This window comes from Ambystoma mexicanum, chromosome 8 (genome assembly GCF_040938575.1).
Source record: "Ambystoma mexicanum isolate Mex_15411 chromosome 8, UKY_AmexF1_1, whole genome shotgun sequence".
NCBI classification, from domain to species: domain Eukaryota; kingdom Metazoa; phylum Chordata; class Amphibia; order Caudata; family Ambystomatidae; genus Ambystoma; species Ambystoma mexicanum.
In genome coordinates this window covers 1,142,341,715-1,142,363,806 of record NC_090929.1, presented here as the reverse complement: position 1 = coordinate 1,142,363,806, position 22,092 = coordinate 1,142,341,715, and the positions used below count along the sequence as shown (strand labels likewise).

The following is a 22,092-nucleotide window of genomic DNA, read 5'->3' as shown; positions in this document are numbered from 1 at the left end:
GGCTTGCAACATTCCTGTTCCATGTTGTCCTCCATGTGATGTTCACTGCTGCAACCACCTCCTCGTCTTCCTCCTCTGTGCACCAGTCTTCCTCCGGAGGGGCCTTCCAGCCCAGATACCACCAGCCCCCCCCACCCAGTGTACCAGTCCCAACCCCTCTGGTGGAGACCACATCCCTGCCCGAGTTGGGAGTTCAAGGCACATCATCTGAGGTGGTCACCATGCCTCGTGAGGCACCGACAGGGGCTCCGGTAATGGAGGGACAGCAGTCACCCATGAGCAGTGCAGGTGCTGTATGCCCCCGAGTATCGTCATCCGCTCGGAGGGTGTACCCATATAGCAGGCACCAGCACTGAGGCAGCAGGTGGCAACCAGGAGGAGGCTATTTGTTTCAGGGCAGACCACCGAAAGGATGCAGGTGTGAAGTGTGGGGCATGATGCACACATGGACCTGAGGGACAGGATGTCTTCCGTGTTCCGAGGATATGAAGAACAGATCGGAGGCAGAGAGGCAGCTGGTTCGGGAAGCAAGGGTAGTGATGGCCAGGGCTGATATTGCCCTGCGTCAGGCAAGGAGGCACGCTGCCATCCTGGAGGCCACTTGCAGGGATGCCTAAGTGATAGAGACACAAATGCTGGAGAACATGCAAGCCCTCCAGGCAACAATGGAGGCCCACCTGAGGGGTGAGGATGTGACGCTGGACTCACTAGCCTGCTGCCTTTGTACATAATTATTTAGGTGTAAGTTTCCTTTTTTTATTTCATATTTTCCCCAGACTTGGAAGACTTTCCTTCCCAGTTTGTTTTGTATATAGTTGTTTAGGCTTAGGATATTTTTTATTTCCTATTTCCCCTGGGCTACTTTGAGCTTGATTCCCCCTTTGTTTTTGAAAATATTTATGTCCAATACATCATTCTGTTTGTTACATTGCATGCTTCATGCAGTTCATTTGTGTGACGGCCTCTTTGATAGTTCTATTTTCAAGCCAGTGTGCCTCTCCATTACAAGTCATGTGTCTTGTAGCGTGCATGCATGTGTGTTGTTGTTGCTGGGATGGTTGCAGATGGTAGGATGCACATGTGCCTGACATGTGAGGGTGGGTCCATCAGGCAACTAGGTCTGCACTGTATGTTTTACTTTGCATGTACCTGTGCAGAATCACTGTGTGTTTGTCATCAGTGTGGTTGGGGTGGAGGGAGGTGGGCTCACTGTGCAGGAGTTCCATGGTCACGTTAATAGCACGTTTGCTTGTCATTGCTGTGTAAAACCCATGTTGTGCAGACACGCCCACCAGCATGTGCAGTCACACACTGCCTTCTCTCATGTGTCGCTCAACCTCTAATGGTGGAATGCAGTAGTGGGCCATGTTTTCTCTTCTGGAGTGGCTGCACAATTCTCCATTGTCTGTGACTCATGCTTTCTCTGACTGCCCTACCATCACCCATACATGGCCCTGTCATGTGATTGTTCCATGACAGGTATTTTGCCACCGATTCCACCTAGATCACAGATGTTCAGGCTGTGACATGCCTGGCCATTGTTTGTGTATCTTGCAACATCTTTTGGTAGGTTTGTTTCTGTCGTGGGCACACATTCAATTACTGTGCTTTGATGCCTTGGCAATGTGCCATGGATTTGCATTCACTTGTCACATGTGTATGGGTGTGGCTGATTAAGGCCTGGAAGGGTATGTGAGCTGATGCTCCACTCATGGATACGCGTCCGGTGCTTCCAGTTGGTGATATTTCCGAAGTACATGTTGGTGTTGTACTTCATGGTGCTGTCAGACCACGGACGTTCAGGTGAGCTGCAGACATGCATTGCACTGGTATTGTGGTAGACTGTCAGTTGGCCACCGGGGGAGGGTGTCCAGTCTGGAGTGGGCTGCCTGCTGCCTGTGGGGTGTCACGGGTGAAGAGGGTTTGGGGGGAGGTGTTCAGGCAGGAATGGGGGCCTGTGGGGGAGCCCAGTCTCAATGGGGCTGCCTTGGGGGTGTCACAAGTGAGAGGGTCTGGGAGGGAGTGCCCAGTCTGGAGGGGACTGCCTGGGGGGTGTCACAGGTGAGGTGGGCTGGGGGGTGGTGCCCATTCTGGAGTGGGTTGACATGGGGGGTGTCCAGTCTAGAGTGTGCTGCCTTTGGGGGGTGTCCAGTCTGGAGGGGGCTGTCTGTGGTGGTTGTCCAGTCTGGAGTGGGCTGCCTGGGGTAGGGGTGTCACCAGTGAGGGGGGTCTGGGGTGGTGTCCAGTCTGGAGTGGGCTGCCTGTGGGAAGGTGACCAGCCTGGAGTGGGCTGCCAGGGGGGTGTCACAGGTGAGGGGGCTGGGAGGTGGTGCCCAGTCTGGAGGGGCCTGCCTGTGAAGGGTGACCAGTCTGGAGTGGGCTGCCTCTGGGGGGTGTCCAGTCTGGAAGTGGCTGCCTGTGGGGGGTGCCCAGTCTGGAGGGGGCTGCCTGGGGTGGTCACAGGTGACGGGGGTTGGGGTGGGGGGTGTCCAGTTTGGAGGGGGCTACCTGGGGGGGCCACAGCTGAGGGGACTGGGGGGTCATGCCTAGTCTGGCAGGGGCTTCCTGGGGGGGTCACAGGTGAGGGAGGCTAGGGGGTGGTGCCCAGTCTGGAGGGGCCTGCCTGTGGGGATGTCCAGTCTGGAGTGGGCTGCCTGTGGGGGGTGTCCAGTCAGGAGGGGGCTGTCTGGAGGGGGTCACAGGTGAGTGGGGCTGGGGGGTGGTGACCAGTCTGGACTGGGCTGCCTGTGGGGGTGTCCAGTCTGGAGTGGGCGGCATGGGGGGTGTCCCATGCAGGGTCTGTTCTTACCCTTAAGCGCTCTGTAGATTAAAAAAACAACTAACATGGCCCTGCACGTGCCTAGCTCCGCAGGCCTTTAAACATCTAGAAAATGTCCCAACGCCCTGCAGGTCCCCGCCCTTACCACTATGACTTTAACAATTTAAAAAAAGAGAGAGAAAACTCAGCATGCTTTAGTTCGGCCAGGGATCTGCAACTTGCGGCTCGCCTCATGTTCTGGACTACAACTCGCATGATCCCTCACAATTGACTATTCTGCTTAGGGCTGATGGGAGCTGCAGTGTAAAGCATCTGGAGAGGCAAAGTTTGTATTCCCCTGCACGTGCCTGCACTAGTGGGCCGTACAGGGGATAACAGCCTGTCACCTAAGTTGATAGGTTTGAGTGTATTGAAGGCCTTTGAGGAAGACATCAGGCCATAATCATTATTCTTTAAATGCAGATCGGTGAGTAACCGCGAATCCAGGGTTTGTAATGTGGCCACAGTGATGGACAGGAGCACACGCTGTTTTGGGGAGTGTGAATAAGGCATTTCTGAATAGGGAGTGAGGCACATGCAACACAGGTGTCTGAAAGGAAATATGTTCTGTCTGATCATTGGAGTCCTCAGTTTTGTGTAATATCGGAAGGGTCTGGTGTTCCTTGATTTTGAGTGGTTTATGCATGTAAAAACTATTTCGAAATGCACGTGTAATGTATATGTGCAGGGAGATTAACAGTGGGTGAAGGTGGCGAGCCGGGAGATGAGTGGGGCCAATTGAAGACATTGAAGCACAGTTTGTGGGAGGACGTGGGGGGCTACTATGCTGGGTTGAGTTAGGGATCATAGAACCCAGGCTTTTAGGAGGAGGTAAAGCCTGCATTCCGCAAACACTGATTGTCTCCCGCACAGCAGCAGGATGCGAATAAAACGTCCTCCAAAGACCTGCTTTGTACAAAATCACCCGACTCACCTGATCATTTTGCTTTTCTTGAGTTTTGATGAATGTGAGCACCCAGGCCTGCTGCAAAATGAGTGTTTGCCTGGTGGATAGGAGTAGTATAGTAAGCACATGGCTTTGAAGATTTATAGGTCTGGCACAGTGATCAGGGCAACCCTTACGTGATGGTTTTTGTGTGTGCTTCTTGTTGCATGATGGATGGCTTTAAGGGGTGCAAGTCAGCTTCTTGGGGGGCCTGCCATGATGGTAGTGCTGGTCCCAATGGAAAAGTGCTTGCACGACTGCCGGGATGGATGCATGCATGTTTGTGTGTTAGGTACTAGATGTAGCTGGAGTTGGCTTCCACTTATTCCTGAGATGCAGGTCTAAGAGTAACTGCTAATCCAACAAGAACGCCCAAGGTTTGCATTTTGGCCACGGTGATGGGCAGGAGCCGTGTGCAGAGTATCGGAGTGTGACTAGTCCATTTCTGGCGAGGGCTGGAGGGGCAATCAGAATGTTTCTCATTGCATAAAATACAGCATCTTTTCTGGCTAATTATTGGATTACTCCGTTTTGTGTAATGGCTGAGATCTGGTCTTCATTAATTTGGGTTCTTTTTCTTTTTTTTTTAAGAATACTATTTTGAAATGTGTTTGTAATGGATGAGTAAGTGTTCGGAATAAACGGACCTTGATTTCCTCGGCAAAGATTGCAACATGCCAGGAATGAATGGTTTTGGATATCTGAGGCCGGCCACATCTGCCGAGGAACGTTTCCAGACGATGTCAGAGATAATGACTTCCAAGTGCAAGATTAAAGGAAATATGTTTAGATTTCCATTGGACGGGGCTGGTGTGGTGGAGCACAAACAGCGCATTAACTTGTTCCAGAGTGTGCTTGTGTCCGAAAGGGGAGATTTGAGCTCGCAACGTGTACACCTCATAGCAACTTCTAGCTCCTAGTTCGGCCTGTCTTACTGGAACGGTCACCCTGTGAGAACACAGAGGTGTACAGACTTGCCATATCTATTCATTGCCAGTTCATTTGTATCATAAAAGGCTAGAAAATATGAGATGAAAAGATAATTTGGGAAATGTCAGAGTCAAGTAAACCTTATACAGTCAAGTCGTATTAGTCACTCATTTCCTCTAGAGCAGTGGAGGAATTGTATCGATAACAACAGTATTGCAGACCTGCTTATTTAAAACGACGTATCGGTTAATTGAAATAGTAATTGAATAACCAGCAAAATGGTCCTATGTCATTCTTTCGCATAAGGATAATTGTGCAGCCCCCACTGTGCCGAGACTGTAGCACAATGGCTGTTTTAAAGTCACTGCGTCCCTGCTCGTTTCTGTCCCTTGGGGCCCCTGTACCCTCCTTCCTTCCGCACATCTCCAGGGAACACACTTGGGAACCGCTAAACCCTAGAAGCCCCCAGACCCACCCAAACCCAGTACGACGAATCGGTGGGACACCGACGGAACCCTCATCACTTGCCCATCCTCAGGACCCCTCTGCTCCCTTCTGTGCTCGCCTCCTCTGCGCGACTCACCATTTCCCATCCTTCCTTCTCTGCTCGCCTCCTCTGCGCGACTCACCATTTCCCTTCCTTCCTTCTCTGCTCGCCTCCTCTGCGCGACTCACCATGTCCCATCCTTCCTTCTCTGCTCGCCTCCTCTGCGCGACTCACCATTTCCCTTCCTTCCTTCTCTGCTGGCCAGTCCTGTTGTGTCCCCTTCAGCAAACCTTCCATTCCAAAAAGAATCTTTCGCACTAGAATGCATGCCACATCCTTTTTCTGGAATGGACAGCACGCACCTAGAGAATAATTGGTATTGAAGTACAAGGGCGAATAAATCCTGTCTAATACTAGGCAGCTCACCAACAAGCACTTTAAAAAACAGTTCAGAAACCACCACTGTGTTTAACAGAGCATGAGATAGTAGGATGGTGGTAGTAACATGCTGACCATGCGTGACGGCCATTTCGGCGTCCATGGTAGAAAGAGAAGGTGGAGTGAACCAACAGGGATGTTGTTCCCCATGTCACACCGAAGCCAGCTGGGCTTATCCTTGTGCCTGTGCTCCTCGACCAGCTGAATAATATTCACCATGTTATAGTGGAAATCAAGTGAGTAAGGCCAAAAGCTTAAGAAGGTAAAAGTAGGTACATGTAGAAGCCACTTGTGCATAGGAAAAAGTATTTTCCTGATGTCCTGTTCATTTTTCTCATGAAAACCTCAGAACGCTAAGAAAGAGCTGGTGGGAAGGAGATATCTACAAAATTGTTATTTCTCTACAAAGAACCCAGCCATTGATCTTTCAGGTTTTAGAGAGAAAGGCCTGATTACGGAAGCAATTTATCACATTAGAAACTAAGGGCCCTGGGCGCTGCTGAGCAGCCGAACAAGATGGCTGTCTAGCCTTCAAGCTCCGCACGTCGGCACCAATATACTTCCATTTGTGATGGACCCATGACTAGCTTACACCCGAAACCACAGCCTTAATGCCTCTTGGTGGCCGTGCAGCACCTACGCCTTGAGGGAACTCAGCGACTATCTGGATTTGTGTTCTGCCGACAGAGCGGCCCTCTGCCCGCCGAACCCTGCATGGTGGCTATGTGGCTTGCAGCAAAGCCGTGACCCGCCTTCGGCGGAGATGGGCCCTTGCTACCATTGCGCCTCTCAGTTTCTGCTGTCACCCCTGGTGCAGCAGGGGGGTCCTCGCCGGTGAAAATCTAAGGCCACCCTGGGGGGTGGAAATCTCCACTTTTGGCCCCTGCCGCATGAGGCCCTCTGCTGTCCTCCCTAGTCTCTGTGCCTTGGAGCCGGGCTGTCCACCTTGCCCTGGCATGGGAGAGGTCGCCTGGCAGGACATCAAGGGAGACAGCACCATCCCACCGACCCTCCGGTGACGCCTGGGCACAGTGGGCTGCAATACTATGATGAATTCCCATCTGAACCACTTGGAGGCCCCCGGCTCCCAACGCCCACCTGAGCCCCGCTCCTCCTCTGTGTCCTCAGCCCCAGTACTCCTCCGATGGAGCCGTATTGCCTCCTCACTGGGGCCCTATCTATAATCTGCTGCTAGCCCCCTAGAGGGCTGAGCCTACACCGCACAAGTCGCGGGTGCTGCTGATGCCCGGCTGGAACCGCTGCCCTTCTCCTAGTGAGTGCTGGGCTGTCCCTCCCCTGGGAAATAATATTGTTCTCTGTGCCACCCACCTTGTCCCAGCCATAACAGGGGAATCCATCCCGCAACACCTCTTAGTGCACTGCACACCCCAAGTGATTGGGGTGCTCCATACCACGATCTGATGGGAGCTCTTCCCTTGTGAACGCTGGATGCCTTGCCCCACGGCTTGTTCCTGATCAGTGGGTGCTGCCTTGTCGTAGGCCCTGCGTAACACGCCGCCCCACCACCCACCAGCTTTTGCTATCATTCATCTTCGAAACATGACTAAGGAGGCAGGCGGTGGAATAATAACTGGTGCAATGGATATGTTTGCCAGGGTGGCACACTGGGGGGAAACTGGTGGGGATCCTCCTGGCTCACCTTCAGGAGACCCACCACCCATATCATCTGTCCAGGACCTCAAACAAATGAGGGAGGCCATAACAAGAGGTTTTGCAGCTGTGCATGAAAAACTAGATGACATAACGGCAAATGTTTCATCAATGCACTCCCAATTAACTAAATTGGTCAAACGGATTAACAAAGCCGAAGAAATAATTGGGGCGACCGAAGACAATGTGCAATCCCTCCAGGCTGCTGTGGTCACAATTACGAAGGAAGAACATGAAACTGGTTAAACATAAATGCAATGATTTAGAGTTCCTGTCGAGGAGGAACAACATTTGCATTGTGGGGGTTCCTGAGGACGCGACCCACAACTCTCACCACACTTTGCTGTGGAATGTGCACACCGGCCACTCACTCCAAGACCCAAGCCAAGTGATTACCCCCGACCGATCAGTGTTAAAATCCAGAGCTACCGTGACAGAGAACAGATACTCCGGCTCACCAGTGACAAGAAAGAACTGCGGCTGGGGTCTCAAACCATTCGAATCCTTCCCCTGACTTTTCTATTGCAGTCCAACAAGAATGTTGTCTGTTCATTGGAGTCAAGAAAATGCTAAAATACGGCAGCATTCAATACGTGATGCTATTTCCAGCTCGTTTGCGCTTTCAGTTTCGAGGGAAGTTATATATCTTTACTGTCCCAGAGGAGGCAGTGAAATGTATGAGTCCTGGATTCCGTTGGACAATCCTGAGGGTGCCCCTCCTGATGTACAACACCCTGGTTGAAAACTCTCCTATTGACACATGCATGAAGTCCTGTAAGCTCCTTGTGTGCATTACACACTTGTGTATTCCACCACAATGTTTATTATGCTCAGAGTAACCCGTTTAGCCTGCCGACACGGCGACAGCTTGCCCCTTAGCAACTGCTTTGTATTTGTTGATGTTCAGGGGTCTACCCACTAGATTTCATGGGCTGATGAGGGATAGGGTGAGGGGTGGTGGATGGGTGATCAATACACTGCTGGTTGGGGGGTGGCTGTGAGGGTGGGGGAGGAGGGGAGGGGCCTGGCTATTTTTGGGTCTGTTCATTCAAGGAAGGGTTGGTTGATACTGATAAAATCTCTTGGCGGGCGGTGAGGCATGGACGAGGGGAATAGTGGCGGTGAGGCAAGCATTCAAAGGTCGACAATCTTGTCTGGTGGGTGAAATGCAAGTCACTATTATGAGCTGGAATGTTAGGGGGCTGGAGAACTATACCAAGTCCCGGAAAATAATGGCCTATGATGCAAGGCATGGGGTCAAAGTTCTTTTGTTACAAGAAACCCATGCTAGGGCTGATACCTGTCATTGTATTGCCCCCACTTGGGGTGGGAACAGATATTTCACCTCCTACTCAACCCAGTCTTGTGGTGTGTTGATGCTGGTGCATAAAACTGAAATTTTTCAAAGCAAAAGCCACACATTGACCCTGCTGGATGATATCTACAATGTATCCTCGAGGGGGTTGAAACCCTGCTAGGAAATACATACTGTCCTAATGTTGACTCCCCAGAATAGTTTGATGGAGTTGTAGATATACTAAACTCATATATTGGGGTCCCCATCCTGTTGGGGGGAGATATGAATCTTATTATTGATCTTGGACTGGATAGGAGTGGCACTTCCCCCAGGCCCCTATCCACGGCTGCCCTCTGCCTGACAGTACACATGAACACATTGTCCCTAAGGGATGCCTGGAGCCTCACACACCCACAGACATGGGAATGTGCTTTCTATTCTTCAGTACACGGTATGGCTTTGCAGGGTTCTTGGCGTCCAGATCCAAACCTGCACATTATCTGACCATTCCCCAGTAATTTTGAATATGAGAATGGATACCATATCCATGCTCTACTTGGAGATTCAAGTCGGAGGCTTTGAAGGATCACGTGTCTGGCGATAACCCTTAAATACAGCGGTAGCACTATTGCCGCCGCATTTAAGGGTCCGCCAGATCATGGCCTTGGTGGATTTCCCACAGCTCTGAGCTGGGGGAAAATCTGCTGCAAATGTGCTGATTTTCAGCGCTATTACCGCCGGCGGGAAATCCGCCGGCTGTGATAGCGCAAAATTTCCCCATTGGGCCCAATGGGGAATGAGGAATTCCCAAATGGGCCCAATGGGGAATGGGCACTAACCGTTCTGCCAAACCTGTGATCCGGCGCTAATAGCGCTGGGGGTTTGGCGTTAGAGCTAATAGCGCTGGCGGTAATAGCGCCGGCGTTACCGCCCAACTCGTGATGAGGCCCATAGTGTTTAAAGCTGACATTAAATCTGACATTGAAACCTTCTTTGCCTGCAATGCCACTGGATATACATTGTTGTGGACTTGGTGGCAAGCCTTTAAAGTCTGCGTAAGAGGGATGTCTATATCCAGGGAGGCAGGGGTCCTTAAAGCGATCAGGAATGACCTTCGCCTCAGTGAGGCCCGACTCAAGGCTCTTGAGACCGAACATGCTCGATCTCTTGAACTGAAAACTCTAGCACAGATACGTACTGAATTGGAGACGTTGCGTGCACACGCTTCGCACAAAGTTCATTTGCTGGCTAGACCAGGAGCTGCCAGGAAATACGGGGAGGGAGAAAGGCCCGGCAGGACACTGGCCAGAGCAGTATGGGCCGCACACAAGAGAACTCAAGCCAACAGTATTCTCAACGCACAAGGGGGACTCAAATGGGAGGAACGCGATGTTCTGAAAGTGTTTTAGTGCTACTATGGGGCGCTATATGAAGCAGACCCATGATCTGACCCCGTTGCCACTAATGCCTGGCTAGAGGGAGTGCCACGTTCAAGGTTGAGTCCACAAGCTAATGAAAGCCTCAACCACCTGCTCACTGTGGACAAACTCTTGTGGAAGAGCAGCATCCCCTTTGTGTCTAGAGGGGGTGTCTCTTGGAGTGTATTAGAGGGGCAAACAAGAAGGCATTCTTCATACAGTTATCCCGCTAGATCCTAGGATCCCATGAACCATTTGGGAGCATACATGTAAGAGAACAACTATTTTCACCAATAGAGGAAATATTCCTCAAATGATAATGACAAGGGGTGCGTTTTCACAGATGCTGTCAATAATGGACCTCAGGAGCGTTCTATGACAGGAAGGATCCCTATGCATATCTAATTGGTAAAGTCAGATGACAGCCAGTACATTAAGCTATAACTCCCTTTCAGGAGGGGTAATAGAGGTGACTGAAAGCTCAGGGTCTAATTGAGTTACACATGCCAACTCTGAACAAACAGCAACCATGTGGAGGCAGTGTTGGAACTGGCATGACACTATGGGCCTCATTACAAGTATGAAAGTTAAAATAAAAGCATCAGTAATTTGTTTACTCCTGGATTACTGCTAAATTACTGCACCACTGTACTACATGTTTGATGGTAAAGTGGAGGATTTACCACCAGCAAAAGCCTGAAGGTAAATCCTCAATTTGATCACCAAGAATTGCCAAAGTCAGCAGGTTTACTGCTGGTGGAATTACTGCCAGCATTAATACTGCTAAAATCCCAATGGAATCCTATTAACTCTCAAAATGGGGAATAACAGTGCCCTACCACCACTTGTAATCCCGTAGTAAATCCGCAGGACCAAGTGCCGGTAACGGTAATCGAGTTTATCAGTAATTAGCTGATTTACTGCTCAATTACCATCCAACTGAAAATTAGGCCCTGTGTTCTTTATAAGGGTCAATGTGAAACTGCCTTGGGAATGGTAAAAATGACATGACAATGTTGAAAGTACCATGTTGCTTTTCTAGTACTATAACAAAACAGGCATGACCGTTTGCTTATGGCAAGAAACTGGCATGGTCATATGTTCCTAATGGCAGACAAATGAAACTGCCAGAATACTGTTGAAATTGTTAAAAAAAGATTAAAATATGATGGCAATTTTCAGGTGGTATTGCCAAAAGTGGCCTGACAAGAGGAGCTTAACCTGAACAATAAATCACAGAAATGCTGACAGCTGGCATACAGTGCTGGGACTACCCTTTACTTGTGGCAATATGGTAGTGGCATGGCACGTTTCTATGTGTAGTGTTGAAACAATATTTGCTTAACTGGGGCAATGTAAACTTGGAGTGGTAATGTTCAAGCTGGCATATGAATATTGAAACTAGCGTGGGAATTTTCTGGAGGCAGTGAGTGTAGAAACTGACATTACAATAAGTGGTTAGATGTGTGAGTATGAAACTGAATAGAGAAACTGACAGGCTTGCTCACTAAACTGAACTTTTACCATCTGAGCCCATAATGGAGTATTTCAGCATTACCCCTAGAAGGCTGGAACATTACATTTGACAAGTCAGTAGGACTGGCTTGAATCCTTGCAGGTCCGGTTGAGCCCTTCAGCCTTCCATGGTCAGTAAAGTGAGACCATTAGATTGTGAAATAACGACATTCAAAGTAATGAGTATAGAAGTAATCCCTCACAAGACAACATATAAACAAGCATTGGCAATGCCAACAGTTTGGGCTTTTGTTTAGGCATGGAAAAGGTACTTGCCAGGCATTGCCATAGTGGAATTAACTTGCTAATGATGGTAGCAGGTGCAAATTGGTGCAAGTACCTGGGCATCTAGAAGCAGTGCTTGACAAATGCCTGTACCTATACGCAATCCAAAACTATTAGCTTTGCCAATGCTTGTTTTTAACAAAACTTTAGTGAAGGGCATGCATAGTGTTTATAAATCGTGTGGCTGAAGGCAAACCTGTCTAAGAAATTCTTATTACATCAGTAGCACATTCACAGTTCCAATGAAGTCATTAACTCTCAGAAGACTGCTTTAAGAAAATACTGGCACACACTTGGAGTGCATAGGTTGATGGTAAGGCAGTATTTTCGGCGGGGAGGGGTAGGAACTGGGTGGGAATGGCCATAGCGATTAGCACATCTACCTGGGCACAAAGAGAAAAGGCTAAACCACTGGTTTCCCAAAAGTTTTCGGTAGAGCACATTTTTCAGGATTTTGGTCTTGTGGACAACCTACAGATTTGGGCCTGGGGTGTCGCAGCCAACAAGGAAAATGGGGTACCCCATGCATTTCTGAAAAGACAACACTCGTGGGAATCCACAGAGCTCTAACTTGTGCAAATCACCCTAGAAGTGATTACCCACAAGGCCCAAATGCCAAAATGTAGGGGGGAAAAACACAATTTTCAGAAATTTGCCACCAGGAAAGCACTGAAACACACTGCCAACAGCATATGTCCTATCTTACCACGTTCCCAAAGGTGTCCCGATGAAAATGGTACCTCACATGTGTGGGTGCACCTACCTGGGCGCAAAGGGAAAAGGCTTAACCACTGCTATCCCAAAGGACATTTTTAGGATTTTGCTCTTGTGGACAACCACAGATTTGGGCTTGGGGTGTCGCAACCACCAAGGAAAACAGGGAACCCATACATTTCTGAAAAGAAGACACCTGTGGCAATCCACAGAGGCCTGACTTGCGCGAATCGCCCTAGACTTTATTACCCACAAGGCCCAGCAAAGTCCAAAATTTAGGGGGAAAAACACAATTTCCAGACATTTGCCACCAGGAAAGCACCCGAAACACGCCACCAACAACACATGTCCTACTTTCCCACATTCCCGAGGTGTCCCGATGAAAATGGTACCTCAGATGTGTGAGTGCACCTACCTGGGCGCAAAGGGAAAAGGCTAAACCACTGCTATCCCAAAGGGTTTCGGGCAAGCTCATTTTTCAGGATTTTGGTCTTGTGGACAATCTACAGATTTGGGCCTGGGGTGTCGCATCCACCAAGCAAAACAGAGAACCACATGCATTTCTGAAAAGAAAACACCAGTGGGAATCCACAGAGACTTGACTTGCACAAATCGCCCTCTAATGTATTACCCTCAAGGCCGGGCAAAGACACACATTTAGGGAAATAAACACAATTTTTAGACATTTGCCACAATGAACGCACCGAAAAACACTTCCAACAACACATATCCTACCTTCCCACGTTCCCACAGGTGTCCTGACAAACATGGTACCTAATATGTGTGGGTGCACCTACCTGAGCGCAAAGGGAAAAGGCAAAACCACTGCTATCCCAAAGGGTTTCGGGAGAGCACATTTTTAGGGATTTTGGTTTTATGGACAATCTTCATATTTGGACCTGGGGTGTCGCAGCCACCAAGGAAAACAGAGAACCCCTTGCATTTCTGAAAAGAAGACACCAGTGGGAATCCACAGAGGTCTGACTTGCACAAATTGCCCCAGAATATATTACCCACAAGCCCGGTCAAAGTCCAAAATTGAGGGAAAAAGCCCAATTTTCAGACATTTGCCACCAGGAAACCACCGAAATACACCGCCAACAACACATGTCCTGCCTTCCCCCATTCCACCGGTGTCCCAACAAAAACGCCACCTCACATGTGTGGAAGCACCTACCTAGGCACAAAGGGAAAAGGCTAAACCACTGGTATCCCAAAGGGTTTCAGGAAAGCACATTTTTCAGGATTTTGGTCTTGTGGACAACCTAGAGATTTGGGCCTGGGGTGTCGCAGCCACCAAGGAAAACAGGGAACCCCATGCATTTCTGAAAAGAAGACACCCGTGGGAATCCAAAGAGGCCTGATTTGCATAAATCACCCTAGAATGTTTTACCCACAAGGCCTGGCAAAGTCCAAAATTTAGGGGAAAAAACACAAAATTCAGACATTTGCCACCAGGAAACCACCGAAACACACCACAAACAACACAATTCCTACCTTTCCACATTCCCACAGGTGTCCCGATGAAAGCAGTACCTCATATGTGTGGGTGCACCTACCTTGGCATTAATGGAAAAAGGCTAAACCTTTGCTGTACCCAAAGGGTTTCGGGAGAGGACATTTTTAGAATTTTGCTCTTGTGGACAACCTACAGATTTGGGCCTGGGTTGTTGCAGCCACCTGGGAAAACTGGGAATCACATGCATTTCTGAGAAGGAGACACCCATGGGAAACCACAGAGGTCTGACGAATCGCCCTCGAATGTATTACCCACGAGGCCCGGCAAAGACAAAAATTTAGGGAAATAAACACAATTTTCAGACATTTGCCACAATGAAAGCACCGAAACACGCTGCCAGCAACACATGCCCTACCTTCCCACGTTCCCACAGGTGTCTCGACGGAAACAGTACCACACATCTTGGATTCACCTACCGTGTGCGCAAAGGGAAAAGGCTAAACCACTGCTATCCCAAAGGGTTTCGGGACAGCACATTTTTCAGGATTTTGATCCTATGGACAACCTGCAGATTTTGGCTTGGGGTGTCACAGCCAACAAGGAAACAGGGAACCCCATTCATTTCTGAAAAAAAAGACAACTGTGGGAATCAACAGAGGTCTAACTTGCGCAAATCACCCTAGAATCTATTACCCACAAGGACCGGCCAAGTGCAAGATTTAGGGAAAAAAACACAATTTCAGACATTTAACACCAGGAATCCACCAAACTATGCCGCCAACAACACATGTCCTACCTTCCCACATTCCCACAGGTGTCCCGATGAAAATGGTGCCTCACATGTGTGGGTGCACCTACCTGGTCGCAAAGGGAAAAGGCTAAACCACTGGTATCCCAAAGAGTTTTGGGAGTGCACATTTTTCAGGATTTTGGTCTTGTGGACAATCTACAGATTCGGTCCTGGGGTGCCGCAGCCACCAAGGAAAACAGGGAACTGCATGCATTTCTGAGAAGGAGACACCCGTGGGAATACACAGAGGTCTAACTTGTGCGAATTGCCCTAGAATCTATTACCCACAAGGACCGGCCAAGTGCAAGATTTAGGGAAAAAAACACAATTTCAGACATTTAACACCAGGAATCCACCAAACTATGCCGCCAACAACACATGTCCTACCTTCCCACATTCCCACAGGTGTCCCGATGAAAATGGTGCCTCACATCTGTGGGTGTACCTACCTGGGCTCAAAGGGAAATGGATAAACCACTGGTATCCCAAAGGGTTTCGGGAGAGCACATTTTTATGATTTTGGTCTTGTGGATAACCTGCAGATTTGGCCATGGGGTGTTGCAGCCACCAAGGAAAACAGAGAACCCCTTGCATTTCTGAAAAGAAGACACCCGTGGGAATCCACAGAAGTCTGACTTATGCAATTCGCCCTACAATATATTACCCAAAAGCCCCAGCAAAGTCCAAAATCTAGGGGAAAAAACAAAATGTTCAGACATTTGCCACCAGCAAACCACCAAAACAGGCCACCGACAACACATGTCCTACCTTCCCACCTTCTCACAGGTGTCCCGACAAAAACAGTACCTCAGATGTGTGGGTGCACCTACCTGGGCGCAAAGGGAAAAGGCTACACTACTGGTATCCCAAAGGGTTTCAGGAGAACACATTTTTCAGAATGTTGGTCTTGTGGACAACCTACAGATTTGGGCCTGGGGTGTCGTAGCCACCAAGGAAAACAGGAAAGCCCATGCATTTCTGAAAAGAAGACACACGTGGGAATCCACAGAGGTCTGACTTGCGCGGATCGATACAGAATGTATTACCCACAATACCTGGCAAAACAACATTTTTAGACATGTGCCACCAGCAAAGCACCAAAACACGCCGCCAACAACACATTTCCTACTTTCCCACATTCCCACAGGTGTTCCAACAAAAACAGTACCTCACATGTGTGGGTGCACCGACCAGAGTGGAAAAGAAAAAGTGACAACCGTCCACAAGTACACCGGCAGTCCCAAGGAGCTCCGGCAGGGTCCCCATACCTACCCTCTCTCTTGGGAGGATAGCTCAGGGTCAAAGTGCTCGCCTTGGAAGCAAGAACACATGGGCCCTCATTCCGAGGTTGGTGCTAGTCATGGCGCTATTAGCGACATGCCTAGCACCAATACCGGTACCGCCACCGGCTTGGTGGCATGGGGACTTACCGGTCCAGTCCGACCTTGGCGGGACTGGTACGTTATTGACCCCGGTATCCCTTTGCGGGTCCCGTCCTTAACGCCTGGTAAAACCAGGCATTAAGGGAAGGACCCGCAAAGGGACCTCGGAATAGGGCGCAAAGGGATTACCGGCACCGGTGTCATTACCGGTGCCTGGTATCCCTTTGCGCCCACCTTGTAATGAGAGCCATGGAGTAACACAGGTTTGATCCCCGAGTCAGCGCTAATAACCTCTGGGTATTAAGTGCATTATAAATAACCTATCACATCATCATATCATACCCGGAGTGAAAAGCTCTAATGCAGCGCAGCTAGAGCTCCACGACGGTTGGGAGTGATGTCCTCGACATGGCAACCTGTCACTCATGTAAATTCATCATCCCCAAGCCCAGCCATTTTCCAGGGTCCTAGGTCCGCAACCAATATACATAATAATAAATAATAATAATAATAATTGAACTGCAGCCCTCTCCCACACAACCTCACATATCTCAGTGTGTGTATTTGAGCACTGCCTTTGCTCTTCTGGAATACTGCTCAAATAAGAGAATTTTGAGGTGGTATTTGTATAACCAGCCTATTTTCCACCATTGTAAAGCACAGAATTCTTTAACATAAGCCACCCTACCCATGCAAAAGCAGTCTGATTGGGTGGGCATGGCTGAGTGGGGTGCTCTGCTAAAAGGGTTTTACACTGGAAGAGCACACTGGGCAGCTCTACAGGCCGAGCTGCAATTAATGGTACATACTGCTCAGTGTAAAATGTAGCTACTGCTTGGTGGTATGCAACCACACAATAAGTTAAAGGGGAGACTTTTGGTAACTATTAGGCATGTATTTGTCTCCCAATCCTGAAGAAAGCAGATTGCACTCCAATCATGCATCCTGTGGCCTTGTTATCAAATGTGTGCCTCCTGCACAAATAGTACAATATGTTTTTCCCCATAGGGTGTTTTTACTGCTACTACAGAAGGGCCCATGTGTTCCTTTTTGTAATACATAATGGGTGCCTGCAAGCTTTGTATGCTTGCATTCTGAAGAGGGTGGTCCCGTTATCCATGTGCATGATTTGTATTATCAAAGCATACACCAGGGGTTCACACATTTGGCTATGAAGATGTTTTGGACATCATTCCTAGCAAGCATAGTCATTGGTGAGGGATCATGGGAGTCGTAGTCTAAAACATCTTGAGAATCAACGTTTGCAGACCGCTAACATACACACAAATATGCCCGGGAATGTGCTGTGTATGGGAGCACACCCAGAGTTGGCTCACATTTATAAAGCACCCCGGGTTGCTCTTTGAGTGCAGCAAGGAGGGTCCTAGGGGCCCTCGGAGGGAGGATGCAATGACAGATTGCATCTTTCCATGGGGGCGGCAGTGGCCCCTCTTAAGGTAGGAGGGTGGACCCATGTTGGCAGGCTTATGACACAGCAACATACTTTAATTCAGAACATTAAATATGCACACTTTACATACTGCCTTTGCTGGCGCTCCTAGGTCATCACCGCCCTCTGGCCTGGTGCAGTATCCAGCAGTGTTCTTATCATCTTGTTGCCTTTTACTCCAGTGTTGCCTACATTAGCCCCTTGCTGACAGAGAGTGATTAATAGCTTTTCCGTGGACATTTAATTGTTCAGCTCCCCACTAGCTGCCTTTCCCATAATAATCTGCAGCTATTGACACTTGCTTCATTCCCTTTTCTCCATTATGATTTACGTCTCAAACAGTTTTTCCCAGCTGTCGGCAGGGGGCGCCCCAAAACATCACGTTGAAATATTCCCCCATGAGCCCTGACATATCTTAGGCCAGCCCGGTGCACCTCAGCAGCCATTTGACAGCCTTTTCGTTACACTTGGGAGAAGCCTACTTTTAGAAGAACGCCCCTGAGCTTTGGTAGGTAATGAAACCACCTTTGTTCCTTGAATTGCCTTGTAATCATTATGTACTTTTTAGTTTCGTGTCAAACCTCTATTTTCCAGCTCCGTTTCACAGCAAACCTAACCTAACAAGTACATGTTGTGTATAGTAAGACTCGACACGTGTAATCCGGTGTTAAAGTGTTTCATCACGTGTTGAATGTGTGCGTGGAGTCTTTCAGGGTCACAACAGTCATGCTATTTCTGCCACTTGTAGTAAATCAGGGTACAGCTTCCGCCTTAACACGCCAATTATCGCAATCGATGTTAGCAGGTTGTATTTGGCCTCGCCGGATGTGTGGTGATTCACTGAACTCTGTCCCAAGTCCAACTCGTGCGCCGGAGGTCAGAATCAACAGAGGCATTTGCCGTGAAATCACAGGCTGCGTCAGGGAAGCGTTATTGTTCGTGTGGCGGCGGCAGCAACTGGCACCGACCTAAACTGAAAGTCTGCGTAGCTCAACCCACTGGGCGCGCGAGTCGGCGAGCTCTGTTTATGCGTGTAATGAACTGTAGCTAGGGGGAGGGGAGTTGTAAGCACACACAGCAGATTCCCGGCAGCGTTCAGTGTGTGTCAGCGGCACATCCAGCACACCGAGTCAAGACTTCCGAAGACGGGGTGGGCGCAGCACTCGCAGGAGCACTCATAAATGCGACTGAGCTCTCTCATCGGGAATGGGTAAATAACCTTCTCTTTTACATTCAGCCGCGTGTTGGGGATCTGTGATAGCCCTTCCCTTAAGGGACATGGTCAACTTTTAGCAGGCAAGTGAGAGTTTCTGGTGTGTTTTAAGCGCACCGGTTTCTCAGAAGAATTCGGCTCGTTTGACGTTTGAAGGATATTTTAGTTTGGTTGTTTTTCAAAGCACCGTCGGTATAAAGTGTACTCATGAAGCGATCGGAGCGAATTCGCGCCGGCGTATATTTAGAATCTGATTACAGTATGCATTGTTATGCGCGCTAGACTTGGGAATTGTGCTGCCCGTGTAAGAACGCCCGGTCGTGGCAGATATGCAGGTCCGTCCGGTGCTCAGAGAAATGCAGGAGGAGACCCCGAAGCCCTTAGTGCCCTGTGCTTGGCTGCTATACAGAACCCAGTCATGGGAAAAACAAAAAACGGTACACTTGTACTCTGCCCCGTTCCTCAGCCACCTTTGAATGTTTTAACTGATGACAGGGACATGTTGGCAAGTTGTTAAATGCTGACGCCAGGGGCTGTGTTTACACTTGGCCAAGGCTTTCATTATCCGGATGGGCTTGGTAAACTGAACGGACTGGAATTGTTTGCTACGGGGGCGTGGGAGGGGGGGGGGGGCACAGGCATAAATGAGGGTTTGCTTGCATGCTTGGAATGTGGGCGACTAGCCATCGCAATGGGAGGACGATCGCCGCGATTTGGGGGGCGATATATGGAAAACGCCTAGCAAGCAGTAAAACAAAGCGCATACAGCGGCAAGGTCAAGATGACATTGCATTTACCCCAGTTCTTTGGGAACCAAAATAGCCTCGCCGCACTGTGGAGCTTTTGTCAACACGCTGCAATATTGGCCCGTTATAGCAGAGGTATGCAGAGAATGCGTCTCTAGGCTGACCCCTGGGAGCTGGCGCTGACATGCGAGCTGTGCAGAGGTGCATTCAGCCATCCCCTTCCTTTTGGCGTGTGCGATCTTTTCTGCTGCCGTCACGCACGCGTGTTCATGATCCGACTGTGCTTGCGCCATGCCTGGGGAAACATCGGGCAACAGGTTGCAACTTCAACTTGCTGCTGAAGAAAGTGCAGACAGCATGTTGGTCTAGGCTTCTCGCCTCCAATGAATAGCCACCCCCAGCCAGGCTTTTGGGATATCCGCTATGAGGGAGTAAGGGACTTACCTACAATCATTTTTAGCGGAGTAGCATATTTGTGAGCCATTTTTAAATCCAGAGAGGAATTTGCTATCACTGGGGGTTGGGGGTGTGGGGGGGGGGGCTTTCGGGCGGGGGTGGGGCTTTTAAAGAGGGCTAAACGAACTCAGCTTTGTAATAAAAACGTATATGCTAATAGTTGATCTTTTATAATACTGTAGTTATATTCGTCATACTCTCTGAATGTTGCCTTTTCACTGCACTGTTAATAACAGGAGTTACCATCACCCAAGACCAGTGTACTCATCTTGCACAGCTCAAAAGAGTACACGTCTGAGTCAGTCGTGCCGGGATTAAAATCTTTTATTTTTTGGATTAAACACAGATTTCAGCAGCTGGAGCTTAATTCACTCAGCTATCTCTGACCGGTTTTACCGTCCCGCCAAATTACGAGTTTCGAAGGAGACACCCACCCCTTTACGCCTGCTTTTGTGTGACAGAAATGACTGCATAAATTAGACCTTAACTTCTTTGTCAATTTCCAGTGTGAGTGATATTCTTCTTTCTTTACTTTGTACTTTGCCCCGAACCCACACTGAACACGCTGGGGGCTCCCCTATTTTTTCGTAAAACACAAAAGCATTGCTGCACACATTACCTCATGTGGTTATTACCATACGTCAAAATAAAACAAAATCCACAGAGTCCTGTGGGAAATGCATGTTCGTATCTGCATGGCCTGCAATCGTGCAGACCTGAAAAGTTATTGCATGCAGTGCCAGTATTACCATTTAGCGGTATTTCCATAGGAAATGCTACAAAACTCATCATCAGGCCCATGGTCTTTTCTTTGTGATGCTAAGGTTCTTCGAAACGTGGCATGTCCCCTGCTCCACGTCCCACTGCTTCCAACTCTCCAGCGGTGTCCCTGCTCCACAGATCTGTTTCTTGCTATGGGGCGCTCACTGTCACTGACTGGGGTTCTTTCCCTTGCTCCAGGCATCTATGTTCTCTTCCCCAGCTCTGCCCCTTCTCCATGTTTCACTGCCTCTGTCTCCACGCCTCTGTCTTTGCCCCAACGCGGATAGTTTCTGACTCTGCATCTCAGTTCCTTGCTCCAGGTATCACTATTTATGACTCCATATCTGTGGCCCCTGATCTATACTATCACAGTGTTTGATTGCACAGTTCTGTCCCTTCTGAAAGTAACACTGTGAATGACTCCACAGCTCTGCCCCGCTCCATGTTTCACAGTGTACGTTTCCACGTCCCTCCCTCTGCTCCAAAGACCAGAGTCTGATGTCATCTCCTTTCCCCTAAAATCACAGCTCATCACTTCAAGTCTGTGCACCTTGCTTTATGATGCCACATCTATGTCCCTTCTGCAAGCAACAATCTGTTTAATACCACATCTCTTTCCATTGCTCCAGTTTTACTGTTTCTGACGGCACATCTCTGTTCTTTGCTCTAATTATCACCATTTTACTCCACCACTTTTTCTGTTGCTGCAGCCACCACTGTGCAAGTATGGCTCCCACTCTATTCCCCTTGCTCCAGCTCTTACTGTGTCTGACCCCAAAGGTCTGTTGCTGCAGATATCACTGTGTATAACTCCACATCTCTTTCCCTTGCTCCAAATATTATGTCATTTCCGAAGTAAATTACTGAGGCAATAAGTCCCGAGACGACGGGCCAATACCGCCAAATTTAATGCCCAGGGGGCATTACAGCGGGCTGTATTAGGCCGCCGTCGAGGGGCTTATTGCCATTAGTATTCTGGGGTATGCAGGCTCGGGATACTAGTTTTCCGGAGTTTGCAGCTGCGTTATACTAATGGCTGATGAAACCTTTTCAAGCAGCATTTCTTTTGCCGTTTGAAAAGGTTTCGTCGCAGTATGCGTTAGTTCTAGGAACACTACAACGCGCATACTGCTTCATTAGTACGGAGCAACAGGGCGCCATTTTGGGCCAACTTGCTCCGTACTAATGAATGGGAGAAAAATACAAATAAAAAATGGCCACCTTGGAAAAGGGAGAAGGGGCTATGTGTGGTCCCTTCTCCCTTTCCAAGGTTGCCTTGAACAAAAAAAAAAAGAGTGTACCCGGCACGCGAACA

At 48.9% G+C, this 22,092-nt stretch overlaps 1 protein-coding gene across 3 annotated transcripts in view; it reads left to right on the top strand.

The window, feature by feature from the left end:
- Window positions 1-22,092, top strand: part of ARID5B (AT-rich interaction domain 5B) — a 654,996-nt gene that overhangs the window by 497,753 nt on the left and 135,151 nt on the right. Inside the window, exon 1 of one of the 3 annotated variants that reach the window (XM_069611203.1) lies at window positions 18,475-18,810. The exons of the other annotated variants lie outside the window; for them this stretch is intronic. Coding sequence (XP_069467304.1) covers window positions 18,807-18,810 — 4 coding nt within the window. The 5' untranslated portion in view covers window positions 18,475-18,806. Of the gene's footprint in view, window positions 1-18,474; window positions 18,811-22,092 lie in introns of those variants that run through there. 3 annotated transcript variants of the gene reach the window in all.